Below are 27,758 nucleotides of genomic sequence, written 5' to 3'. Positions count from 1 at the left end.
CAACCCATGGAAGAATTGCCTCGGACCCTCACCACCCTCCACCTCCACACCCCTGTCTGTGTCCCTCTGTCTCCCATCCCGCAAGCAGACATCCCCAGGGTCAGCCCCCAGCCCTGCGCCATCACCGAATGTGCGCTGGGTTAAAGTGAGGAGGGAGAAGGGGGGATGAGAAGGAGGAAAGAAACAAAAGGAGGGAGAAGGGAAGGGGGAATTCAAGCCCTCCAAATGGTACTTGGAGTCCCTGGTCCTGGCACGTAATAAATGGGTTTTCCTTATAGGAGCAGATGAAGGTCATGGATTATGGCCCTTGTTCTCAAAAAAGCGTGCTGAGTTTTTTGTCTTAAAAGACTGGCTGCCTCCCAACTGAAGGAGAAAGAGAAACCTTTGCCACCACCTCCTCAAAGCCTCTTGTTTAGAAACCTCCTGTGCCTGTTCCCAGAGAAACCCCAGAGGCCCTTGTGTGCACAAAAGGCAAAATCATCACAACGGGAACACTCATGGCACGCTTGCTGGGTTCCAGGCGCTGTTCTGAGTGCTCTGCACCTGTTAATTAACTGAATCCTCACAACAACTTTACAAGATAGGTGTCTTTATTGTTCCCATTTCACAGTTGGGGAAATTAAGGTACCAAGAGGTTAAGTAACTTGCCCAGAGTAAGACACCTAGTAAGTGGTGGAGCCGGGACCCACACCTGGCGATGGGCTCCGGAGCCTGGACCCTTGTGCTCTTCTGCCTCGCGAAGGGAAGCTGGGAATGCGATTTACCTACGGCCCACAATTTCCACTCTTGGAAAAGTAACCAAGAGGTCACAGTTCTCATCAATCTGCTGGGACAGTCGTCTGGGACCCTCTACAGGGCTCAGCCAGGGCTCTGGGCAGACGCCTTCTGCCTCCTGCTCCCGTTGGCCCAGTCTCCCAGGACCAGCAACTGAAGAGTCTGCTCTCAGACTCAGGACGAGATGGAGGGTGGGGAGAGCTGTACTGCCTGGCGTGGCATGACGTCAGATGGGGAATGAGAGCTCGTCTCTGTCCTCTGACGTCCCCATACGTCTATCTTACTGTGACTCAAAGAATCAAAGTTCCTTCTGTCCGAAGTGTCAGCCCCCCCAGCAAGGGCACTTGGAATGATTCCCAAGATGGGTTGGGCCTGGTTCCCCACTGCCTGCACCGGCTGCAAGCACAGCTCTGATGTTACTATGGAGTTTAACCCTGCAGCACTCTCTGCACGCCTCCAGTGCCCACCAGCCTTGGGGACTGGGCAGGGCTAAGGGAAAAATACTGAGTGAGTTATGCCGTCCTCTCCCTCCCTGCCCCGTCCCTCTGCCCTTCCCTCTCCCCCTTCTACCTTCTAAGAAGGAAGACTCTTTGCTGTGGCCGGTTCTGTCCTGCAGGGGTCTGTGTGGTGTATCAACAGCCAAGGGCAGACCAGATTGTTCTGCAGGAGGAAAACTGAGACCTGGGAGGGAGGAGGGAATAAGGCCTGCAGGAGAAGTGAGGGGGCGCGGGGCAGGGGGGCGGGAGTGGGGTAGGGGGAGCTGAGGGAAAACAGCAGAGAGGAAGAGGAGCTGCAGAGGCAGCTGAAAGGAGAGGCGCCCAGGAAAGCAGGGGAAGAGGATTTGCATGCTATGATACCCCCGTGCTGCCTCCTTGGGGGCGCCTCAGGGAAGATGCCTTTCCAAGGATTGTAAGGCTCAGGCCCGTGTCTGAGATGCCCCCATATGAGATGGCCTCCAGGCAGCCTTCCAGGGACCCACAGGCCCGAACGACGGCGCTGAGCCCGCAGCGGTGGAACCCAGCAGGAGCAGTCTGTCATGAGGCCAGTCTGCAGGCTCCTGGCCACAAGACCTCCACGGAGAGACCTCCTGGTGGCCCTGGGGGTGGCCCTGTGTCTCCTCAAGCTGCTGACTTCTCCTTTAAGAATGAAGCAATGTTGAAGGGCTATTCCCCCTCACTTGGGGGGCCTGGCAGAGGTGTCCCAGGCACCGTGGACACCCTGAGCCTAAAATAGGCCTGTTTGAAGAGGTAGGTGGTGGAGAGGTGGGGTCTGGAGCTCTTCCGGGCATTGAATGCTCCGCTCCCACTCAGCTTCGTTTCTTGTGACCCCCTTCACCTACCCAACCCCTGGGGCTTAATTGAAACTCACTGTGCTTTACAGCCAGGCTCAGAGCATCGCCTCTCTAGGTTTTGTACACACAGTGCCTTCCACCAGGAGCAACCTCCTCCTCTCTGCCCTTTGGATTCCTCCCCAGCTCCAGCCCCACCTCTTCTAAGAAGTGCTCCCTGATTTCTCCCTCTGATGAGCCCCCACAGCCTGAAGCATCTGGCCCGTTCTTGCCATTGTCTGGAGGGTGGCCACGGGACAGCCCTTATTTTCTCAGCTTTCACACACATGAGGCCATGTGCCCTCCATCCCAGCTCTCTGCCTATCTGCCACAGGGCACAGCCTAGCACAGAGCTGGTCCAGGCTGCATGAAAGTGCTCCCCACTTCTGTTTGTGGAGCTACCACTCAGCTGTCAACATCTGGTTCAGATGTTTCCTCCTCAAAGAGGGCTTCCCTGACTTCTTGGACTGGGTCATGGGCATCCTCTGGGCACCCTTCCCCCCCATCCATGCTTCCCTCTGTCACAGCCCTGACATCACTGTGTCAGTGTCTGTACCTACAGTAGTTGGGAGCCTGTATGGGGCAGGTCTGGGGCTGGTTCTTCTGGGGCCCCAGAACCAACCCAGGCCCAAGCACAAGGAGTCACTAAAAGTTTGCTGAGTGAATGGAACATCACACCCTCGAGAGCTCATATTGATCCCTCAAAACCCACCTCAAATGCCCCTTCCCAGAAGCTCTCACTTCCCTCTCCCATCTTCCCTCACTTCCTTCATTGGTGACTCCAAAGCATGTAGCATACTCCTCAATGACAGTACATGTCACACTATATTTTTGTGAGCAGCTTAACGTGGCTTCCCCAACTCTCCATGGCTGACTGGGACCTTCTGGAGAGCTAGGCCCAGGCCTGTCTCTCTCTGTGCCCACAGGGCCTGGTCCAGAGAAACGTCTCAATAAATAATTGTTGGTGAAATTTTGGGGTCTCTGGGGGACCTCAATCCCTGCCCCCCTGAGCTAAGCTCTAATTCTCTGCATAGTTTGGGGTTGGTGGGGCTTCTGGTACCCCAGCCACAATGTCAAACATGACGGCTGCCCAGGTCCCAGGTATCCTGCCCCGCTGGGCTCAGCCACCCCGCCGCTGCCACTTGGCTGTGAGTTTCTGTAGCAGCTCGTGTGGCCGCTGGCGGAACTTCTTCTGGGTGAAGTAGAAGAGGATGGGATCCAGCACGCTGTTGGCACTGGCAAAGGGCCGCGTGACTTTGTAGGCGGCTGCAAAGGCCTCCAGAATGGGGCAGGGGATGCCAGGTGTAGAGCGCACCGCCAGGTAGGCTGTCTTGGTGACATGGAAAGGCAGGAAACTGATGGCGAAGACGGCTGTCACCACCACAGCCATGCGGGCGGCCTTGCCACGCCGCTCCCGGGCCACGGGCTCTGCCGGGCCATCCTGGCGGCACAGACGGTGGGCCAGGCGACAGTAGCAGGCCAGCAGGGAGGCAAAGGGCAGCAGGAAGCCGATGACCGTGAGGGCTATGCCATAGGGCAGGTAGCAGGTGGCCAGGGCGGGCGGGCTCAGGTCGTAGCAGACGGTGCGGTTGCGTTGGATGCCTGTGGCAGCAAAGAGGGCTGTGGGCAAGCACTGGATCATCACGGCCAGCCACACAGCCCCACACACTAGCCAGGCGGCCCGGCGGCCCCCATGCTTGTGCCAGGTGGCCAGAGGGTGGCAGATGCCCAGGTAGCGCTGGAAGCTGATGCACGTGAGGAAGAGGATGCTGCCGTGCAGGTTGGCGTAGAAGAGGAAACGGACGAGGCGGCAGGCGAGGTCACCAAAGGGCCAGTGGTCACTGTGGGCGTAGTTGTAGATGAGCAGGGGCAGGGAGCAGGCATACAGCAGGTCAGCCAGGGCCAGGTTCAGTGTGTACACGGCTGTGCGGGTCAGGGCCCGACGGGACATGCAAATCTGGGCAATGACACAGGCGTTCAGCGGCAGGCCGGCCGCCAGCACCACTGAGTACACAGGTGGCAGCAGCAGTCGCTTGAAGTTCTCTCGGTAGACGCAGGTGGTGGGCGGTGAGCCCGGAGCTGGGCTTGTGCCGTTGTTCCACTCCATGGCTGCCTGACCGGGCTTCCTACGTCCAGAGAGGCTGAGGAAGCAACACATAGCCTGTCAGTGACCAGACTCACTGCCCACCTGGTAGGCCCCTGTCCCCTCTCTGCCCCTTGATCTTCCCACCTGAACTATTTCTGATACCACTTCAAGGAGGCCCCAGACAGCCCTCACTGCAAGGAAACCTAAAATACAATAAAGCTCAAGCTTGGGAGAAATCAATTCACTTTCTTTCTATAATATTCATTTCCCACTAGCCTTCTTGGTGAACTTCTATTCATCCTTCAAAACCTTAGTCAAATGTCTCCTCTGTAAGTAGAGATTGATGGGCTGGTTTGAATCCCAACTCTGCTACTTCCTGACTATGTGACTTTGGGCGAGTGATATACCTTCTCTGAATCTCAGTTTCCCCATCTGAAAATGGGGGAATAATACACCCCCTTAGGATGTCATGAGGTCAGAGGCACTAAATCACTCTGTGCAGAGCTTCCCTCGGGCTCTCTGGAGTTTGGAGATTGTGGTCATGTGGACCTGCCAGTCTGTCCCTCCCCACAGACCAGGAGCCTCATGAGGGGAAGTGGCAGGCCTGGTGCCTCACTGTGTCTGACAACCCGGGGTCCAGGGCAGAGAGGGCCCTGGTAACTGAACGGATCAACAGGAACAAAATGTCCACACACCGTGAGCTGACCAAGGACAGCACCCACCTCCTCAGCCTGGACTCCGCCTTCCAAAGCCATGGTCCTTTTGGCTGCAGTCTTCCTATCTGTCAAATGGGGGAAGGAGGTGATTCAGGAGTTCTCTGAGCCTCCTTCCTCTTTTCTTGAGGCTGCAGAGGCTGGTTAGGCAAAGCCACTGAAGCCACAGCGCCCTCTGGTGGCTAGAGCGAAAACAGCCTCCTGGAAGGAAATGGCCGAGGGACCAGGCCTGACAACAGCTGTGAGAGAGAAATCCAGACGCAGTGCGGGGCACTGATCGCTCAGTGTTACTCAGTGAGTTAGAGGCAGAGCTAGAACTAGAATCCAGTCGCCTGAAACCTAGTGTAGCCCACAGACATGGAACGTAGAGGTTACAAGCCCAGCTTCAGAGCTAGGCAGGCCTGGTTCAAATCCTGGCTCCCCTTCTTCCATGCTGTTCAAACCAGGGCATGTCACTTGCCTTTTCTGGGCCTGTGTCCTCATCAGTAAAATGCATCATAGGCCTGACATGCAGTAGGTGCTTAATAAATGCAATGCCATGCCATTGCATCCTACACCTTGTCCTTCCACTCATCACTTTGGGCTGAGTTTTGCGGGGAGTCAGCAGCACAAATGCCTTAAAGGATAAATCTGACTTCTTGACGCTCACCTCCAAACTGGCATTTCCACATTCACTGGGGTCCAGAGAGAATTCACAACTTAAAGCCGATGGACCTGTAAGGCAGAGCCTTTGAGATAGCGAGTCAAATGCTCCCCCTGTCCCCATTTTACAGATGCAAGAAACTGAGGCCCAGAAAAAATATGAAGTCCTGCAAATGCAATGAGGGAGATAGAGGGTTGAGGCCGCGTATATGGGCTCTGGTCCAGATGCCCAGTTTCAAATCCCAGCTCTGCCACATGTAAGCTGTGTGGCTTAGGCTCGTTACTGCACCTCCGTGCCTCAGTTTCCCCACCTATAAAATGGGGTAACATAGTCCCTGCCTCACAGGATTGTTGTGAGGATCAGTGCCCGGCACAGGGCAAGTGTTGGCTGTTCTTAATGTCAATATACCTGCTAAGTAAAGTTATAAGAGTTTAAAAAGTTATAGTAGAGCAAAGCAGAACTCCCCAAACTGATTTCTCCCAACTTAAAATTGGATTTTGATGAAAATGCTTTACCCAGATTCTGGGCAACTGCAAAATGATGGTGTTTGGATTCTCTAGTCTGCCTCCCCCCCCCCCCCCCCCCGCCCCCCTCATCCCCACCCCTGCATCGCCTTTAGTTGTCAAAGGTTCTTTGCGGGGCTTTGGCCCATTGCTGGGAGTGCTGGAGGCCAGCTCACCAGCTAGGCATGATGGGGGCGGGCAGGCCAGAGGAGGACGCAGGGCGGTCCCCCATTGTAGCCAGAAAGCCAAAAGTAGTACAGGCAAGAGAAAGTTCCTTTTCTCATCTCTTCATTCACTTGTTCGTGCTGTTCTTCCATTCATGCATTCATTCATTCTCTTGTTTTCACATGCCAGGCATTTAATGGGTACTTGCTGCCTGCTGGATGCATGACACAGGATACGGGTGTGGATGTAGATGGGTACATACGTACACAGATGTACTCATACATATATATACACACACATATGCTAGTCTGAGTGGGGAGAGCAGTATGAGCCATAAGATAGAAGAAACTTCTCAAGGAGGATGAAGGATGGAGCAAGACTCTGATGGTTGAGGAGGATCTCCCTGGGTGGAGAGAGGTGAGGACCCCGGGGGTGTCCCAGGTGGGAGGAAGGCAGAGCAGGCAGGGGCTGAGAGGAGAGCAGGCTGCTAGGACAGAGGGGAATGGTGAGGGGAGGAGTCGGGTAAAAGGGACGGTGCTGTGCCCCCGAACTCTCTTCTGGGAAGCCTGTCGCCCTCAGACACCACCCCAGGAGAGAGCCCTCTGCCTCAAGTGACTGGAGACTCCACTCCCTGGTGAGACTGGTCCTCTTGGAAGGAGGCAGGGGCTGCACAAGGGGATCAGGGCCCACCTTCAGATCCACTCCAGAAAAGGCAGGCCTGGCCGTCACCCTGGCTCCCTCATCCACTCTGCCTTCTGAGGACCTCGGAGGGGTGAGCTGTTCTCCCAGTTCCTGGCAGAACCTGGTCCCGAGGGAGGGCTAGCTTGGCCCCCGCTGCCTCCGTGCAGCAGCTGACATTGACTCCCTCCAGCGCTCACATCTGGACCAGCTCAGACCCCAGCCTCTCCTTGGCCTCCAGCTATTCTGCCCGTGGTGGGGGGCTTTCTCACAGGTGGCTCTGACTACGTCCTTCCCTGTGTCCCTCTGCCCTTTGGGGAAAAGCTCAAACCCCTGCCCTGACACTCGAGCTCCCTGCTGAGCCCTCCAGGCTCATCTGAAGTACCCCAGGTCCCTCCAATCTGCCCTGACCTCTCTTGCTACACTGTCCCCAAACAGCAAGACTGCCACATAGCCATTCACAGCCAGAGAGGCAGACTTGGCCTCCTCATCTTTGCTGTTCCCTTCACACAAAGTGCCATTCAGCCATCTCCGCTCATCAAAACCCTAAGTGTCCATCACGCTCCAGACCCCATCTTGCTTCTTCCCTTTCTGATTCCCCATCTGGGCAGAGGCCCTTCCTCTGGGCCCCCCGACCCTGTGGACTTCCTTTAGGTCAGTGCTTGATCCAGCCTGCCTGCCCAAAGTCACACTACCTTGTGTCCAGACCCCCCACCCCACCCCCCACTGGCCCATGGCCCCAGATGCACCAATACTCACATGCAGCCTCCTGTCCCCAAAGCGCCTTGGTAGCACCACGTGTGTAGGGGCAAGGGGAAGCCAGACACCGGGCTCCCCACCCTCCTGCCCTCAGCCCAGGCTGCAACACTCCCACGGGCTGGGCAGCTTCCTCTTTCCCGGCAGGGCCGTCACTGACTGAAATAGCCCCTGCGGGGGCCACCCCTTCCCTGCCACCCCCAACACCGAGGCCTGGCGGAAACTGAGCCTAAAGGAGCAAGGAGGCGGAGGAAAGGTCTTCCTGGAACCCTCTCCAACCCCAGCTGAGGAAAGAGGGTAGTGAGGGGGTGGAGAGAGACTCCGACCAGAGGCTGCTGGTCAAAGGCCAGCCCCACAGATCCAGCAGCTTGCTTTCTCCGCAGCCCTCTCTCAGTCTTGTCATCTGTCAAATGGGTCTCCTCTAGCTGTAACACCCAGGGCCATCTTCCCAGTCACCCACTCCTCCTTTCTTCATTCGTTCAAGAGTCATCCGTCGACATGTCCATCCTCCGTGTGATGTGTTCGCATATTCAACCACCTTCTCCCTCCCTCCTTCCCTCTCTTCCTTCTCTCCTCATGCTTTTCTTGAGCATCTACTATATGCCATCAGATCCTCCCACATTCCCCCACTTAGCAGTCACTGTCCCCTTCCACATGGCAGGCCAAGAGCTCACTGGGAATGACGGGCATGGGTTGTAGGCATAGATGTGACATCTCTGAGAACTCACCTGGGTGAGACTCTCCCTGCCTGTGCCAAACCCTCCACCGGCCCCTCCTCACCACCAAAGCACACTCAGAGCTGTTAGGATGCCCAGAGGAGGAGCTGCAGCTCCTCACTGTCCCTAGAAGGCCAGCTCCAGTGTGGAGGCAGCATTTGGGAGGGTGACCTGGAGGAGGTGGGTTTTGATTTGGAGCAGCTGAGGCAACGAGGGCGGGGGGCAGGGGGTGCGGGGAAGGAACACTGCCCTGGGTGTGGAGGCCCAGCTTCCTGTTCTGCCTTGGCCACCACTCACTGTGTGACTCTGGACGAGCCCCTTCCCCTCTCTGAGCTCCTTTGGTAGAATGTGATCATACTGGCCACCAGCTTGTTGTGAGCATGAACTGCTGGAGGGAAGAAGGACCCTTTTTACCCTGTAAGGCCTCACCCCCAAACCCATTTTACAGGCAAGCAAGTCGGGGCCAAAAGTTTGGACCAAACTGAGAAAATTCAGGTTTTAACTGCTGGTAAACACGTGGTCCCTTGTGCATGGATTGAGCACCTACTGCTTATTCAGGTTTGTGCCAGGAGGTCGCTTGTACCAGCTGTGAGAGTGGACCTTCTGGTCTGAGTTGAGCTGTGCTGGGCCCCAGGAGGGCAAAGAGGCCTGGCCTTCAGTCCAGCAGCCAGGCCTCTGTTGGGTTCCCAGAATGACCTCCTCTGGTCACCTCCACCAGGGTGTCTGTCCCAACAATGGGAGCAGCTCCAAGGGCTTCCTGGGGGTGTCAGCCAGGTGGCATTTCAGCATGATCTGTCTGACTCTATGACCCCCTCGTTCTACCCTTGTTACCCCCAAATGCATGCCTAGATGCTCAAGCCGGGGAATTCCCAGGGAGCGCTTCTTCCTGGCACTGACAGCCTTTGGCCATGAGATGGCACCAGCACACTGCCCAGGATGGCCAGCCTCGCACCGTCAGGCCGGGCAGCCTCCCTGCAGAGGCCTCCCCTCTGGGACCGGTGCTGAGCAACCCCAGGAACGGGTTCTCAGCCTCTGTTCCTCCTGACCCACTCCACCACCCTCTCTCATATGCATCATCCCCAGATAAGCTCCAACCTTTGTTCTCAGATCCTCGCCTGGTCAATGTGGCTCCCAGGAGACACTGGGAGCGCTGGCAGGGTGACAGGGCCCATACTGAGCCCTATCTGTCTGAAGTAGAGGCCCAGGAGTGTTGCCCTGTCACCAGACATCCACTGCCCATCTCCACTCCAGGTACACCATCAGCATAAAAACGGAAGTCCCTCACCCCACGAGCGGACAACTTCTGCCGGTTTCCTTTTTTCAATTCAGGTGATGAAACATGGAGTCTGTTTATGCCTGTAGCAGAAGCAATTCAGTTTAGATGTAAGGAAGAACTGACAAGGGTTGAAGGTCCTTGGGCTGCCTGGACCCTATGGTCTCAGGTCACCCCTTTAGATGACTCCGCAGCTCCCCCAGCCCACACCCACCCCCGCCCCGAGCCCCTCATATCTGGAAGGGATGAGGAGGCCTCACGGCCAGAGGCAGGAGCTGGAAGCCTGAGTCACCACCTGCCAGCAAGCCAGGAACCAGCCCAGACCAGGCTGGATGTGGGAAGAAGCTTTTCAACCTTAGCTGGCCTGCCTGCCTGCTGGGAAACAAGGCCTGGAAACCCCCTTGCTGGCCCCTGGCCTGTGAGCTTAACAGCACGGTTACAGGATGACAGGGTCAAGACCCAGCTTCCTTCCCCTGAGGAGTCAAACAGGCTGGGATCCATCACCAACTTGCTGTTTGACCTGGGGTGAGCCATGTACCTCTCTGAGCCTGAGTCTCCTCCCCATAAACAGGGCTAGTCATGGTGCCTACCTTACAGAGTTCTTACACCTTCTGTGCTCCAGTCACAAACCCATCCTGATCCCAGGCAGCATCTAACCTGGGGCACAGGGGTGCCCCGGAGCCCACCTCGGGCCAGCCTGAGGCCAGGTTCCTGATGCCAGTGCCTCCCTGGCCCCCAGAGGACAGCAGGCAGGGGGCAGAGCCAACCCTCCTGGAGGAGATTTGGTCTCACCTGTGGGATCAGGCTGCCCACAGAAGCAGGCCAACCTGGCAGGAGGGAGGCACAGGGAGGGCAGGGGACCTGATTTCTCTTCTCTTTTCCCACTTCCCCCTCTTTCCTCCTGCTCAACAGGAATCGAACCTGGAACTGAAACAGCTATTCGGAGTGCGAGGAAGGGGAAGCTGTAGCCCGGGGGGGGGGGGGGGGGGGGGGGGGAGCGAATTCGGGGGTAGAGGCTGCTTCTTTTAGTTTCTCCCCGGCCTCTACGGGCCCGAGCAAAGAGGGAACTTGCGTCTCCTCACCTCTCCCGTGCCCCAGGCCCCTGCAACCCTTCACTGAGCCACATAATCCCCATCAGAGCCTGGACAGAGGTTTTTATTGGGCATTGACGGTGCACGAAGCACTGTGCAGAAATCCTGTGCGGGCCGTGTCTCATTCACTCTGCCCAGTGACCATCTCCACTTCACAGGGGAGGAGGCTGAGGCCTGGCAAAGTCCACAAGAGGCTCTATCTTAGGAACGTAAATGAAGAGGTCGGAGGCCACAGTGGCCCTGGTGGGCACAGGTCTGTGAGGTCACAGAGCAGCCTCGGGGCTCAGGAACTGGGGGAGAGAGCACAGGGGCCCAGAGAGCAGTAGCAACGGGGCGGCCGGGACAGCAGAGGGGGAGTCTGCGCGGCTCGGCTTTCCAAGTCTATGCTCGCGGGGCCGCAGCACCTCCCACCAGGGCTCTGGGAGATCCCAGCACCTTCCAAAAAACCCTCTTCCCCTGGAGCTGGTGTGGGAGGGTCTCTCTTCCTTGCCTGGACCCCCAGGCTGTCCCATTTCTTCTTTTAAATCTCCCTGTGGAGGTGTGCCGCTTGGATCTCCCTTTAGAAAAGAACCTACTGGTTAGCTGCAAGGAGTGCTGTCGGCTGGCAGCCTTCTCTGGTGACTTCAGGACCCGCCCATCCTCCAGATAACCAGGCTCCAGTCTGCTGGGAAGAGATGGTCCAGGTCCAGCTGTCTGGCCTGCCCTGCAGACAGTCATTGTTCTGCTCCCCTGTAGTTTCTTCCTGCTGAGCTCCCAGCCCCCCGTCTCCTGATGATGGCCCCGCCTCCTGTTTTCCCTTTGGGGGGTGCCCTCCTTCCTCTCCTGGAGTCTTGAGGATCTGGGAGTGGTGGGCCTGTGACCTGGGCCTGCCAATGGGGAAGAGTGGGCTCCTCAGGCCTCATCACTGCCTCAGGGGTGGCTGGGCAACCTTCATGGGGTGCTCAGAGTCAATGCTGGAGCTTTGGCCGGAACACTGGGAAGGAGATGGGTTCTCGCTGGGTTTGCAAAGCTGGTGTGAAGTGAGCCTGAGCTGCTGGAGCCAGGTGAACTATGTGCAGCCACTGTCCAAGGCACTGCAGATACTACCACTAGCAGGGAGACTGTGCTAAATAAAGCCAAAGGATGGCAGAGTTGAGAGATGGGAACACACAGGTTCCTGAGAACACCGTTGAGTGCCTGGATCCAGCTGTGCCTAAAGCTTTACCTCCCACTGGACTTTCTTGCGGTGTGAGCTGATAAATTCCCTTCCCGCCTCAGTCCATTTGACCTAGGATTGTGTCACTTGAAATCAGGAGTCCTGCCTGTAGTCCTGCACGCCCAGGCCTCCCCTCTCCTCTCTCCACAGCCCATGTTCACAGCTTTGGCCCCGGAACCCTAACATCCCTGCAGGAGAGGCTGGGACTGGCCATGTACCTGGAGACCACCAGCAGAGGGGCGGGTGGGGACTGAGGGATTGTCAGGTTGAGTCTGACCCCCACAAGGGCAGCCAGGGAAGGCCCCAATTCATTTCCCATGAGGAGACCTCCTCCATCAGCTCCCAAAGTAACCCGTGTGTCCTCTTGGGAGCTCCTGGGCAGGACTCTGGAAAGCTGGGACCCAGGTTCCAGTGCTAGATTCATCTTCCACTTGCTGGGTGGCCCTGGGGAGGTCACTTCACCTCCCTGAGCCTCATTTCCCTGAGCTCCTTCACTGCGACAGTTTCTTGGCTACTCAGCAGGTGCCCCGCAATGAGCTACGTGCTTTTGCTGTAGGATCTCCTTTGCGCTGACAACAGCCTGTGGAGTGGGTTGTATTAGCCCCATTTTACAAACGAGGAAAGGCTTCGAGAAGGCTGGCGATTTGCCTGAGGTGACCCAGTGAGTCAGTGGTGAGCCAGGACTAGAACGCAGATCTGGCTCATGATAAAGTCTGTGCTCAGGAAGAGAGGTGACATTTCCCTATGGGAAAACTGAGGCCACACAAAGGAACTTGCCCAAGGGCACTGTAAATCCACCATGCCAACCGGCCTGAGGCAGGACAAAGAAACAGGGGTGGGAAGTCAGGGCAGAAAAGAAGACCAGCCCAAGGGCCAGTGTCAGCCAGACTCCTTCCCTTCTCTAACTTTGTTAGGAATTGGGGACAAGGTCCGCTTTGCCTTTGGGGCCTCAGAGACCAGCACAGGCTCCAGCTTCCAAGAGGCACCAGGAAATGTCAACTGAATGGACCCAGTCTGCAAAGATGAGCCACAGGGCTCTGTCCTTGGTGCTGCCTGGCTCAATAAAAATTTTTATAATCTTTGTCTTGGCCGACGACGGAGACTTGTCGGGGGAAGGCAATGGCTGCAGGAATAGCACCTCTGAGCCTGCCTGGGTCCCCCGGCCTCTGACTCCTCAGGAAGGACAGATCGCCAACCCTGCTTGAGTGTTTTTTGTGGGTTATGGTCCTGCCCGTTTCACAGACAGACAATGAAGCCCCAAAGGTAGGCAATTTGACTACAGCTCTCACAAACAAGGTTTGGGTATGAAGGAAGCCTCAGAGAACCCCTCACCTCCCATGAAAGGCAGCCCGCTGTCTTGGTCCTGCTTTGACCATTCCCAGCACCTGAGCCCACCTGGTAGAGACAAGACACCCAAATGGACCCCAGAGCCCAGCAGTCAGTGACAGGGCTCTGAGTTCTGGATCCTCAGGGCCAAAGAGGCTTAGAAGCCTCTGACCCAGAGTTCTCCCCTACCGCTCAGAGAAGGAGGCTCCCTGAAGTCGCTTTGACAGGGCTTGTCTGCCCCCTGCTTGCACACTCCCCATGACAGGGAGCTCACTCCTTCTCTCCCAGGCCACTGCTTTCCTCCTTAAGAAAGCTCACTGGAGATGTGCTTTGTCGCACCAAGCCCTGACATTTGCTCCTAGTCACTGCTTCCCTTCCCCAGTCTGGCCTGCCTCTGGGGTCACAGAGCTTGGCTGCCCCCAAGCTCCAGGCCTGGGAGGAGGAGAGCAAAGTCAGGGGTTCTGCCTGGCTCAGAGTGTCGTGCGGGAGGTCAGCAGTGACACAGGAGGCTCCTGCCGTGGAGCGCATTGTTGTGTGTTCAGTGTGTGTGAACACAGGACAGACCTCACCTCCTTCAGGCAGTCACTCAAATGGCACCTTCTCAAGGAGGCCTTCCCCCACCACTCTAGCTAAAATCGCCACCTCCCACCCCTGACACATGTGCTTCCTACTCTCCTGCTTTGTTGTGTTTCTCCCTAGCATTTCTCATCTCTTAACACTATTTATTTATTTGTCTGCTAGTGTTCATCTCTCGCACAAGAACACGAACTCCACCAGGGCAGAGTTTCATATTTTATTCACTACTGCACCTCCAGTGCCTCCGACAGCACCTGGCACATAGTAGGTACTCAATAAATATTTGTTGAATGAATGAATGGATGGATGGATGGACAGATGGATGAAATTCTAGGGGTGGCTGAAGAATGTCTACACAAAGAGGGCTTGGGGGCAGAAACCTGACTAGGGGCTTAGGGGACTCCCCTTGAGGCTATGTGTGTATCTAAGCTGCAGTTTGCACTTACCATATGTGTTTACTGGGCATCAGGAGCTGAGAGAGATCCCCCAAAAGCCCCCCGGGAGGCTGCCTCTATCTGGCTGTGGGTGAGATTCAAGCTGTGAATGTCTCGGCTGAGAAGGGTGAACAGGATGTGGCCTGGTGGCCTGGGCTGCCTGCTGCTCCCTCCTGTCCTTTCTGAGGTCTTCCCTGGCCCTCTTGCCTCGCAGATCTGCATCTCCCGCATCCCCCTACACTGCTCCATGCTGCCCTCCTCCCAGAGCCGCCCAGCCTCCCAGCCTGCACACCACCACTCCCTCTACACCGGGACCTCTGATTTGGAGGTCCCCAGCACCCTGGGCCAGCATCTTCCTTCCCTCTTTCCTTTCCCTTGCCAGCCTGGACCTCCACCCCAGGACCCAGGATTCCTGTGAACACAGCTAGTGTGTTCATATCCTTCATTCATTCCAGCACCACCAGACTGCTCTGTCCTGCACTGCGGAGCTGAGCGTGGCTGAAGGGTGTGACTCAGCCAAGGGCACTAGAGCCCCAGAGACCCGGTCGCTGCCCCACTTGGCTGGGTCCCCAACCTTCTGCCTGTGCTGGAGCAGCCTCTCTCCCCTCTCTTCCTAAGCCTTTGCCTGATCTTTCTTGTCAGCCCTACACCGTCAACCCCCATGACCCCCAACTCCTCCCTCAGAACAGAGAGTCCTTCAGAGGGGCCTCCTTCAACTTCCTGGCCACCTCAATAAACCCTGTCTTCCCCTCTCTCCTCATTCCCCCACGGGCCACCTGGACCCCAGGCCACCTCCTCCTGTGCTGATACCCCCCCCCCCCCCCCCCCCCCGCCACTGCCCCAACCCCGCTTTGCTGGCTCCTTCCCCTCCCTCAGCCCACAGCACTCTCATCCTCACCTCTCCCATCTTAGCAAAACCTCCTCTCCAACTGTGGTTCTTCCTCCCTTCACTGTCAAGCTTCTGGAAGAGTCCTATTGCTCTGCCTCCACTTCCTCCCTCCCTGGCCCCATTTCTCACACTCCTACAGTCTAGCCCCTGGCAGCACAGGGAGCCCTTGGGCCCAGCTCAGGGAAGAGCAGTGGGCACCCTGACTTTCTAGATGAGGCTGGTGAGATGGGACCATGGGAGCAAGTGACCGGCTGAGCTCCATCGCAAGGAAATCTCAGCAGTGACCCTGACATAACAGGCCTTGGGGAAAAAACAGGCCACTCGGAGGTGATTTCTGTTTGACATGCCTTCCCTGCACCCCTCCCCACCCCCGCACTGCTGAGGCTGCTGCAAGGCTGGGGGAGGGGAACCGCCTCTGTGGCTTCCAGGAAAGGGCCTGGACTCTGCCAGGAAGGTGAGGTGGGACTCAGGGAGGGCAGTGGCACCTCCAGAACATCTATTTAGGTGGGGACTGGGGGATTCTGGAGGGTGTAGATGAGGGAACTGATACCTTTGCATAGCTCACGATGTAGGTATGAGAAAACATCGATTGTATTACAGAACAGGAGGGGCTGTGGATCATGCAGCAGGTGAGGGTAGGGGGCACAACTCCCCAAGCTGCCCCCTGGCATCACCTCTGGTCATACACAATATGAGGGTCCACTCCAGAATGGGTCTCTCCCCAGAGCTCCCCGGAAAACCCAGAGTTCTTCCAGCCCCGTTAATCCTAATTCTCCCATTTAGTCCCATACACTCCCCCCAACTCATCCTTACCCCCAGGTAGGGTCCAGGTCAGTTAGATCCAAATGCCCATTCCTGGCATCCACACCCCTCTGCCACCCGTCACTGTTCCCTCTGCAGAGTTTGCACCTGGCAGACCTGGTTTCTGTCCTGGCTCTGCAGCTTAGGAGCAGTGACTTAACCTCTCTGAGCCTCAGTGTTCTTAACTATAAAATAGAGATAATAACACCCACCCCGCAGCACTGTTGGGGCTCAAATGAAGCAACAGATCTAGAACACCTAACCCAGTATCTGGTGGAAGCAGGTGTTCACTCAGTGGGCTTCTATTATTGCTCATAATTTTATCACAGACCAGCTGAGAAGTGGCCGCACTTGTAGCCTTTGCTTATTCACTCACTCATTCATTCATTCATTTGACATGCATTTGCAGGGAGCCTTACAATGTGCAAGGATTTCATTGGGCTCTGGTCCCTGTCCTTGAGGAGGCCCAGCTGGTGGGAAAGACAGATGAAGGGGTCTCTGGGAAGACAGAGGAGGCCCCTATCCTTGCTTGGGGTATCAAGGAAGGCTCCCTGGAGGCGGTGGAGTGTGGACAAGGAAGGGAGGGTGTTCCCTGCAGACGACCTGCCAGAGCTGTGAGGGCATGGGGTGTCAGCAAGTGTTTGTGTTTGCAGGAGGCGAGGCTGAGGGGTCATCAGAGCCAGGTCCCGACAGGCCTCAAATGCCAGGCTCCAAATTTGACCTCTGCATTGTGGGTGCCAGCCAATGAGCCCTGCTGGTTTGTAAAGCAGGGCAGAAGTGTGATCAAATTTGAGATTTAGGAAGTTCCTTGCTCTGCTGGATGGAGCATTGATTGGATATGGTTAGAGCCCAGGTCAGAGACAATAGGGCCTGAAGTGGGCCCCTGGCCCTCAGACAGAGAGGCTCCAGGGCCCACTGGTAGTAGGGCCAAATCAGAGGCCTTGAATGCCAGGCCCACAGCAGCCCCCTGCCTCTCTTCTACACACCCTTCCACAAGCCCGGACAGTCGGAGTGCTAGAAAGACAGATGGTGTCGGGGTGGGAGGGGTGGGTCTCAGAGAGGCCCTACTCCAGTCCTCAGGTCACAGACGGGAATCCGAGGCCCAGAGCAGGCAAGAGGACAACCGATACCCCTGTAGTGAGTCGATGGGGTGCCTCCCACCCCTGTACCCCTTTCCCAAGCCTGCTGCTCCAGTCTGGCTCTCCTCTCCGGGGAAGCAAGGGCATGGATTTGGTAGATGGGGCCTTGAGGGGTCCAGAAGGACTCACTCCAACTGCCAGGCCCATGTGGGCCATCCCCACTTCAGTGGTGGATGGAAGACCTTAGGGCTTCCTGAGCTCTCTCTTCTCCTTCTTCACACTCATTTTGCAGCTGAGGAAACTGAGGCCCAGAGAAGAGAAGCATTCGGCTCCTGAGATAAACACATCTCCCTGGGCCTTGGGATGGCTGTCAGGGGTGGGAGACAGAATATCTGGGTCCTAGTCCCGGCCCTGCCATTGGGCAGCTCGACTCATGATTCCTGAGGATCAGCTGGTGAGGGGTGGAGCTCCGATGGCACCAGTGTCTGGCCCTGGCCCAGCCCCTGTGCTGTGCACCATTCCCAGGGAGCGCTCCCCTTCCATACCAGCCTGTGTCTCTGCAAGCCATGGCTGAGGAGGACAAAACAGGAAGGAACCATGTGCCATCTGCTCCAGGGAGCTGTGGGTCTGGTCTGGTCTCTTCTCCGGCCAAACAACCCAGACCCCACCCTGTCTCAGGGAGCTCGATGATCTCAGCAGCACAGCTCAGCCAGGCTGTGCCCCTGTCCTCAGTCCCACGGTGAGCTTTCCCAAGGTGGCTTTGGTGGGGAGGCCTGGCTCTGGTCCCTGGAGCTTGCAGATGAGACCCAGCCCCTCAGTGTCTGGCCTTGTGCTTGACCTGGACCCTACCCAGGATGGAGATGGACGGGGGGGAGCACATGGGACTGCATGGGAGATACAGTTATGGTGCCAGGTGCCTGCTCTCCTCCAGTCTGACCTGCAGAGGCCAGGGGGGCAGGGCCTACTCATTGCCATTTTCCTGGTGGCAAAGCTGAGGCCCCACTTTAAATCAATCACCAAGCCCTGTTTCTTCTCATCCTTATATCTGTCAGACTGTTCCCCTTCTCTCATCCTGTGGTCTCTGACTCAACCTAGACTGCAGCCACTTCGTGCTCTCTGTCTCCCATCTCCCCAGCCAATTCATCCCCTTTCTGCAGCCAGAGGGGATGCTTTGCTCAGCAGAAATCCCTGCCTAAGTGTTTTATGGCTTCCCAGTGCCTGAGGATACAGGCAAACCCAGCAGCTGCCTTCTCTATTCTCATCACTCACTCCTGCTCCTTGCACGCCACCAGCAGGCCCTGAGCCAGTTTCAGTTCCTGGGACCAGCTGTGCTCTCCTTTGCCACTGGCTCAGTGCCGTTTCCTTCCCTGGATCACCATCTCCCCACATCTGCAGCTGGCAGACTTCCTCTGTGAGGAGACCCAGGTCCTGCCATCTGGAGCTCAGTGTAGACAAGGGACATGAAGACCCCTAATCCAAGGCAGACATCAGTGCTCCAGAGTCCTGTGGAAGCTCAGGCAGGGAGGGAGGGATCGGCAGTCAGGGAAGGCTCCATGGAGGAGGCAGCAACGAAATGGCCAAGTGTACATGGAGGCAAAGAGCATTTCAGGCAGAGGGAACAGCAAGGGCAGAGGGATAAGGCACACTGAAGGATGGTGAGCATAGCTGGAGATGTCAGTGTACTAGCAAATGTGGTTGGAAAAGAGGCCCAAACAAAGACCAACAATGATATGATTTTGAGCCCTTACTGTGTACCAGATATATATTATTCCATTTAATCCCCATAATGACCCTGTGAGATAAGACTGGTGTCATCTCCATTTTATACCTCAGGTGGGGAAACCAAGGCACAGAGAGGTGACCCGACTTGCCCAAGGTGGCACAGGTAGAAGGAATGGCTCCTGGACTATATTCCAGACTCCACATTCTCAGCTCCTATGATACACTAGGGCTGGTGTGGGGACGCTCTCAGGTGGCAGAGAAATCCATTCCCTCCATTGCTCTGCCCAACCTGCCTGGGACCCGGCTCGCCTGGGTTCACTCTCCCACTAGTCACAGGGCTCCATAAATGCTGCCTCTTCCAGGAAGTCTTCATGGACCAACTAAATGGATTCCCTCTACTTCTCCCAGGGCCCCCCACGGGAAGTCTGAGATGAGGGATGTCCTTTCAAGGAGAGCCTCTGACCCCAAATGTCCCTCAGAGTCCCAGACCCCTTCTGAGGAGGAATGTTTGCCTATCAAGCATCTCTCGCTATGGGGAGTCCCCTCCCTCATTCTACGGTAATCTTGTTCATTCGAGGTGGACACCTGACCCAGAGCTGATCAGTCAGAGCATCCATCCAGACCTCTTGCCAGTGATTGGTTCAGGGGGGACCAATCAGAGCTTGCTCCAGGAATTTTGGTGAAACCAGCAAGAAAGTTTCTCTCCCTTTTCCTCCAGGATTATTAGCTATGAGGGCCATAAAAGAACTTGGATGAGAATGTAGGAAGCCAGTAGAAAGTCACGAGAAAGGGTACAAAAAGAGTGTGTGCTGATGGCATCGTTGTAACTGCTGCATCCAGCCATGTCTGATGTAGGTCTATCTTCAACTTTTTCTTTACATTAACTAATATCTTCTTGCCTAAATTAGTTACATTTGTCACTTGCAATCAAATCAGTCCTGACCGATATGACACAGATAACAAAAGAAAAAATAGAGAAATTAGTTTTAATTAAAATTTAAAACTTTTGTGCATCAAAGGACACTATCAACTGAGTGAAAAGGCAACCCACAGAATGGGAGAAACTATTTGCAAGTCACATATTTGATAAGGGATTAATATCCAGAACATATGAAGAACTCCCACATTTCAACAAAAAACCCCCCAAACAACCCAATTCAAAAACTGGCAAAAGACTTAAATAGACATTTCTCCAAAGATATCCAAATGGCCAATAAGCACATGAAAAGATGCTCAACATCTCTAATCATTAGGGAAATGCAAATCAAAACCACAATGAGATACCACCTCACAGCAGTGGGATAGCTATTATCAAAAAACCAGGAAGCAAGTGTTGGTGAGGTTGTGGAGTTATGAGAACGCTTGTGCACTGCTGGTGGGAATGTAAAATGCTGCAGCTGCTGTGAAAAACAATATGGCAGTTCCTCCAAAAAATAAACATAGAATTACCATAAAATCCAGTAATATTTCACTTGTAGGTGAAAAGAATTGAAAGCAAGGACTCAAACAGATATTTATACACTAGTGTTCATAGCAGCATTATTCACAATAGTCAAAAGGTAAAAACAACTTAAATGGCCATCAACGGATGAATGGATAAACAAAATGTGGTACATACACACAATGGAATATTATTCAGCCTTAAAAAGGAAGCAAATTCTAACACACACTGCAACATGGATGAACCTTGACAACATGCTAAGTGAAGGAAGCCAGTCTCAAAAGGAGAAAGACCGTATGACTCTACTTCTGTGAGGTACCTAGAATAGTCAAATTCATAGAGACAGAAAGTAGAACAGGGGTTATCGGGGCAGGGGAGGGAGAAACGGGGAGTCACTGTTTAATGGGACACAGCTTCAGTCTGGGATGGCAAAAAGGTTCTGGAGATGGAAAGTGGTGATGGTTGCACGACAATGTGAATGTACTTAATGCCACTGAACTGTACACTCGGAAAGGATTAAAATGGTAATTTTTATGTATGGTGTAAGAGATATGCATTTTGTCTTTGCCGCTGGTTCCCAAATCCCCTGGAGCTTCCTGAGTGACAGGAGCATCTTTTGTTTTAATGAGTTGACTCTTAGCAGGCCCCTAGATGACTTTAGGATGGAGGCTGGTTGCCAGAAAGAACAACCTTGACTAGAAGCTTGGAACTTTCAGGCCCACCCCCTGACCTCCAGGGAGGAGAGGGGGCTGGGGCTTGAGCTCAGTCTCCAATGGTCATAATCAGTCATGCCTACGTAATGAAGCCTCCATAAAACCCTGACCAACAGGGCTCGGAGAGCTTCCGGGTTGGTGAACACATGGAGGTGCTGGGAGGATGGTGCACCCAGAGAGGGCATGGAAGCTCCTCGCCCCTTCCCCCATCCCTTGCCCTGTGCATCTCCTCCATCTGGCTCTTCCTGAGTTATACCCTTTATAATAATCTAGTAATAGTAAAAAAAAAAAACACCCCAAAAAAGTGCTTTCCTGAGTTCTGTGAGCCTTTCTAGCAAATTATCGAACTTGAGGAGGGCGTCATGGGAAGTCCCAATTTATAGCCAGTCGGTTGGAAGAACAGGAGGCCTGGGGCTTGTGACTGGCACCTGCATTGGGGAGGCAGGCTGGCGAGACTGAGCCCTTAACCTCTGGGGTCTGTGCTTACTCTCAGAGGTGGTGTCAGACTTGGTTGGTGTCAGGAAGAAAAAAACCCACACATTCGGGGGCTGGCCCCGTGGCCGAGTGGTTAAGTTCGCGCGCTCCACTGCAGGCGGCCCAGTGTTTCGTTGGTTCGAATCCTGGGCGTGGACATGGCACTACTCATCAAACCACGCTGAGGCAGCGTCCCACATGCCACAACTAGATGGACCCACAACGAAGAATATATGTACTGGGGGGCTTTGGGGAGAAAAAGGAAAAAAATAAAATCTTTAAAAAAAAAAAAAAAAAAACCCACACATTCGGTGTCAGAAGTGTTGTGAGTAAAAACAGATCATTTTATGTTATGTATATTTCACCACAATAAAAAACAAACAAAAACAGCCCTGATCATTACATCTATGTGTCAGGACATAATTCTCCATTCGTGTCTAGATTTCTGTGTGTCTTGCGAGCACACACAGACCGCCCTTGTTCCAGATCATCTTTTCAGGGATATCTGCACAGCAAACTGCTTTGAAAGATAGTGATAGTGTCGCCCTCCGGAGCAAAAGGCAGGTTTGCTGACTGTCTAGTCTCACAAAGATGATTTCTTCCCCTGGGGCAGGGGTCTGGCAGGCCCACTGCCTGTTATAAAAGACTCCAGTTGCCTCAAGTCCAGGTCCCTTTCTTGTAATATAACCCATGGTGTGTGCAGGTATGATCTGGCCTTCTTTGCATAGCCTTGGGGGCTGGGACTTGAGGAGGCAGTGCTAATACTGATATTTTGCCTACTACTACTGCTGTGCAGAAAGTTCTTTGTCTCTCCCCAGGGGTCTTATGTCTTCTGCTGGCATCCATGAAGCTGTAGGAGGCTAACTTGTGAGCTTGTGGGTGTGGTGACATCCCAGCCCTTTCACAGGCTTTCGTACTACTTGCATCAGAATCTCAGGTGGGAGATATAGGAAACTTGTGTATTTGACAATTCATTATGAAAGTCAGCCAGCTCAGGCTAGTGGGAATCTTGCCCTAGAGCTAAGCCCCTGAAGAGCCAGTTTCCTTAAGGGAACTGGCACTCTCCTCCTCTGGGAGGCGGCTTCTCCCTTTTTGCTCCAGCTGCCAGGAAGCTCGTAGTCAAGTTTCTCTGTTCCTCTACATTAGGATCAATGTTAGTCTGTGTAATTTGTATATTCCTTCTTCTGTTTTGTTTTGTTTTTAATTAAGATGTAATTCACCTACCACAAAATTCATCCTTTCAAAGAGTACAATTCAGTGGTTTTTAGTATATTTACAAGATTGTGCAACCATCACCACTATCTAATTTTAGAACATTTCTTTCTACCACACAAGAAACCCTGTATCCATTAGCAGTCACTCCTCATTCCTCTCTCCCTCCATGCCGCGGAAACTACTTATCTACTTTCTGTATCTGTGGATTTGCCTATTCTGGATATTTCATATAAATGGAATCTATAATATGTGCCGTTTTGTTTCTGGCTTATTTCACTTAGCATAATGTCTCCAAGCTCCGTGCATTTTGTAGCATGGATCAGAATTTGATTTTTAAGGCTTAATAATATTCCATTGTATGGATATGCCATGTTTTTTTATCTGTTCATCAGTTGATGGACATTTGAGTTGTTTTCACTTCTCGGCTATTATGAATGGCACTGCTATGAATGTTTGTGTACAAGTTTTTCTGTGGATGTATGCTTTCAATTTCTTGGTTATGCTTTCAATACCTAAGAGTGGAACTGCCGGGTCATATGGAAACTCTAGGTTTAACTTTTTGAGGAACCGCCAAACTGTTTTCCAAAACGGCTGCACCATTTTACATTGCCACCAGCAATGGATGAAGGTTCCAGTCTCTCCACACCCTCGCCAACGCTTGTTATCCCCCATCATTAGAGCCATCCTAGTGGGCGTAAAGTGGTATTACATTGCGATTTTCTTTTCCCCAAGATTGGCACCTGAACTAATAACTGTTGCCAACCTTTGTTTTTTTTCTTCTTTTTCTTCTCCCCAAGTCCGCCCAGCACATAGTTGTATATTTTAGTTGTGGGTTCTTCTAGTTGTGGCATGTGGGACGCTGCCTCAGCATGGCCTGATGAGCGGTGCCATGTCCGCGCCCAGGATCCGAACCGGCGAAACCCTGGGCCGCCAAAGCGGGAGCATGCGAACTTAACCACTCGGCCACAGGGCTGGCCCCCTACATTGCAATTTTGATTTACATTTCCCTAATTATTCCTTTTTTATGTTGTTATTCATGTTTTACCATTTTATTTTACGCATTTCTGATCTGAGGGCTGACATCTTTTGTGGAACAAGTAGCCCAAGCAGTGGGAGAGCCCTGGGTTTCAGGGCCAGACCGTCCTGGGTTTGAATCCCTGCTCTGCTCTATTAGCTGTCTGACCTTGAGCAAGTTATGTAACACTCTGAGTCTCAGCTTCCCCACTTACTAAACATGGGTGATGGCAGTATTAACCTTTTGTGGTCGTTGCTGTTATTGTAAAGATAAATCTATAACACAGCTGTGAGGTGGGCCGGGTACAAAGCAGGTCCTCAGTGAATCTCGTTGAGTCTGGGCGTCTGCCAGGGAGCTTTCCAGCTTGGTCAGGAGACCCAGGCTGCGGACCGTTTAGATTTTAATCTATTGTCTGCTTTATTCCAGCAGCTTTTCACAACAGAGGCATTTCATGCTGCCTCAAACATCAGCCTCTCTGCGTCCCTATTTGCCCTTTGTGACATGAGAAATGAGACAGTGCATGACAATGTCGAGTGTGCGTGAATCCGTAGGGTTCATTCTAACGTCTTGTCGCCTTCCTCAACCATCAGACCAGCAGCTGCCTAAAGGAATATCTCCTCCCTCAGATGAAGGGCTCTCAGCGTGAGGAAGGACGTGAACTAAAACTTCCGAAGAACCTACAAGCAATGTCATATGCATTATCTTATTTTGTCCTCTCCTCGAGCTGGTCAGGGAGGTTCTGTTAGTCCATTTTACAAGTGGGAAACGGAGATTCCAGGAAGTTGAATAACTCGTCTGAGATCACATAGCCAGCAAATGCTGGTGCCTGGATTCAAACCCAGCTCTGGTAGCAACCTCTGACTGCTTTTCCCTGTGCAGACTGCCACCCCCCAAGAGAAAGCACTTGGGGAACTTTGGGCTGACCTGAGTGGCTGGTTCTCACCCCACTGGCTTGATAAGGACAATGTCATTCCTTCGAGCTGACACCACGGGTCAGCCCACTCCCGGGGCCACAGAACAGCCCTGCTCTGCCCCAGGCCACGAAAACAAGTGCTGCACAGGAGTCAGGGTGCCAGGCTCTGCCCCCACTGCTACAGACTTAAGCCATCCAGGCCTCAGCACCCAGCCCATGAGTACTAAGCAGAAGGCCGGGTGTACTTGCCCCGGGATCCCCGGCATCTGGCACAGGGCTACTGACCCAGACCAGGCCAACTCTACAGACCCACGACTGTATCTTGCACAGGCCTGCCCTCCCATGGGAGCTGCTAATGACAGGGCTGAGCCCAGGCCAGGGGGAACAGGAGGACACCTGAACATACCCAGGCCAGGCCATTGGCCCTTGCTAGATATGCCAACAATCAGAGAGGAAGAGTCTGAGCTGGGCCAGCAGATCCCCACCCCAGACTGAAACATAAACCCAGTTCAGAGACAAATGGGGAAATGGCCCCAGGACAGGAGGAGTAGGGGTCGGGTGTCTTTGGATAGGGCCCCACAGACACAGCTTCCTGAGAGTCCTGGCTGGTGTCTGCTGCAGTACACACATGCCACCAGGCTCAACCAACTCACCCCTCCTCTAGGGAGGACAAATTAGGGTCTCAGGTCCCACCCTGGACAAGATGCTGTAACTTCTCTGACTCAGCCTCCTCAACTGCAATATGGGGATGACAATAACCTTGGCTGCACTTGAAGCCTTTAGCACATAGGAGGTGCTCAATAAATGATGGCCATTGTTATGATCGCCTCACCTTCTCCTTCAGCTCAATACTGACCGAGTGATTTATTCATTTGTTCTTTCATTCATTTATTCATTCAGCCAACCAGCCAGCAAACACCCACTAGGTAGGCCACAACCATTAAGAATAAAGTTTTTGGTGGGGCCAGCACTGTGGCCAAGTGGTTAAGTTCACGCGCTCTGCTTCGGAGGCCCAGGGTTTCACCGGTTCGGATCCTGGGCTCAGACAATGGCACCGCTCATCAGGCCACGCTGAGGCGGCATCCCAAATAGCATAACCAGAAGGACCTACAACTAGAATATACAGTTATGTACTGGGGGGCTTTGGGGAGAAGAAGGGAGACAAAAAAGAAGATTGGCAACAGACGTTAGCTGAGGGCCAATCTTAAAAAAAAAAAAAAGAATAAAGTTTTTGGAGTTAGGTAGGACTTGAAACCTCAGCACTGCCACTAGTTGGTTGGGTAACTCTGGGGAAGCCATTTCTGCTCACTGAGCCTGCATTTCCTTGCCCGTAAAATGGGAATAATAAGAGCATCTCTGGGGAGCGCCAGGATGTTCTGAAGAGTCAATGGGACAATGATGTGAAGGCAGCCAGTGCAGAGCCTTGGAGGGAAAAGCGGGTGGCAAGTGGGCCGCACAGAGGGCCAGGCAAGCTGCCAGCCTGCAGACCTGGCCACGCTGGGAGCGCCAGGGGCCAGGCCTCCAGGGACAGCCACAGGATGAGGCGAGGGCGGGCGGGAGGGGACAGGGGTCGGCAGGCTCAGAGACAATTGCTAAGTTTCCGGAGGGATCACGGCCCGCTCCCTTTCTGGTAAACTAAGAAACAGAGAGGAAACACGAAAAAAGATTGTGAGAAGTTTAGAGGAGAAAAGCCCCAGCCAGACAGGGAGCCGTGGGCAGGGCAGACTTACCCCACCCAGCCAGGCCGGGGGAATGTGCACACACACTCACAAACTGCACATTCTCACTCATGCACACACACCTGAGAGCTTGCACACACGTGCAGACACACCATTGGAGGCACAGCACTTTGTAGTTTGCAAAGAACCTTCTCATTTATCATCTCATTTGATGCCGAGGGGTGGAGAGACTGTCCCGCATCGCCTTAGGACCCATTCTAGAGCTGGCAGACATCTTCAAGAGGCCAGGGCCCATCCCACGGCTGTGCTGTCTCGGTTTTTTGCCCCGTGGTGGTGTCAGTGGGGGTTGAATGGCAACAGAAACCCCAGAAAACTTTTAACCCAACTCCCTGCGATACACCCATCCACCGCGCTTCACTCCACTTTAGCAAGTCACACCCGGACTACGGACTCACTTTCCCATGGGTCACAGGCAGTCAGCTCTAGGCTGTCTTGAGATTTAGCTGGGATGGCAGAGGCAAGAGTGCCCGCAGCCAAGGGCCTCCTCTGTGGACTCCATCTGGTCACCTAGTCCTTCCGGGCCCCTCCCCACCCCAGGCTCCTGGGGGGCTCTGAGGCACAGGGCCCAGCCTCCTCCCCGAGGGACCTTGCCAGCATACAACACTTAATAGTTTTCAAATACTCAGAGGGAGGTCATCGTTACCCCATTTTACAGAGTACGAAATTGAGGCCCAGAGGGAAAGTGTCCTGTGCCACTCCGGACTGAAACCCAGGCCATTGGAGCTCCCAATCCTGCCTCCACTATTCCACTCCTCCGCCATGGCCCAGCCCAGTCCCCATGTCTCCATCTCCTCCGCCCTCCATGCTGCACAGCCTCCAGGCTACAGGCACAACCAGGCCGAGGAAGGGAGGAGGACCTCCCAAGGCTGCCCCCGCTCCCTCTCCAGCCTGTGACGAGCCGCAGTGGCTACAAGTGGACTGTGTGAGAAGCTACGAGTGGAGGTAGGGGGCTCAGCACCCTCAGGGCGTTGACGCAGAACACTCACCCAGGAGTCAGCGAGCTCCACGTTGTTCCCTCCACGAAGCATGGAGCAAATTCTGACTCCCAGAGCAGCCCCCACTGCTAGTCAGTTCCTGTGCCACAAATAGTCACGTGCATGTCTCATAGAAGTCCCCGGAGGCAGCAGATGAGGAAACCAAGAAATCCAAGGAAGGGAAGTAACTCGCCGCAGCACAGAACCCACAGGTCGCAGCGCTGAGACCCAAATCCCCAGGACATTCGAGCCCAACTCCCTAACACCAAGGCTGCCGCAGCCTCCCCAGCTGGGCGCGGTCCCTTCGCCCTCTGAGTGTGCTCACCCTCAGGATGGGTGTCCATTTAGCCCTGAGGGCTGTTGGGAAGATTCCATGAGATAACATTTAAGGACCAGGGCTTGGCACAGGGCAGACACCCATCAGTAACCGTTTTTCTCCTCCTCCTCTCTACCCACCCCCAGCCCTCTCCTGGCCTTTCTCAAATCTGGAGAGAGTCCTGGCCCTGCTCATTGCTGCCACGGGGGAC

At 54.3% G+C, this 27,758-nt stretch overlaps 1 protein-coding gene across 4 annotated transcripts; it reads right to left on the bottom strand.

Annotated features, from left to right (window-relative positions):
- P2RY6 (pyrimidinergic receptor P2Y6) lies at window positions 1-27,331 on the bottom strand. Of its 4 annotated transcripts, XM_046684622.1 has the most exons (4): window positions 27,244-27,331; window positions 5,550-5,614; window positions 4,910-4,968; window positions 1-4,242 (listed from the first exon to the last, which is right to left on the bottom strand). In XM_046684622.1, exon 4 carries the CDS (start codon window positions 4,206-4,208, stop codon window positions 3,222-3,224), a length of 987 nt encoding a protein of 328 aa, XP_046540578.1. In that variant the 5' UTR covers window positions 4,209-4,242; window positions 4,910-4,968; window positions 5,550-5,614; window positions 27,244-27,331; the 3' UTR covers window positions 1-3,221. The 4 variants fall into 4 exon arrangements, with proteins under 4 accessions (XP_046540578.1, XP_046540577.1, XP_046540576.1 ...); XM_046684621.1 differs by lacking the exon at window positions 5,550-5,614 and having other exon boundaries at window positions 27,244-27,317; XM_046684620.1 differs by lacking the exon at window positions 27,244-27,331 and having other exon boundaries at window positions 5,550-5,974.
- Between the last annotated feature and the right edge of the window lie 427 nt (window positions 27,332-27,758).

The sequence above is a fragment of the Equus quagga genome, chromosome 14 (assembly GCF_021613505.1).
Source record: "Equus quagga isolate Etosha38 chromosome 14, UCLA_HA_Equagga_1.0, whole genome shotgun sequence".
Classification (NCBI taxonomy): domain Eukaryota; kingdom Metazoa; phylum Chordata; class Mammalia; order Perissodactyla; family Equidae; genus Equus; species Equus quagga.
The sequence above is the reverse complement of the archived record's forward strand: the minus strand, read 5'-3'. Positions and strand labels throughout refer to the sequence as shown.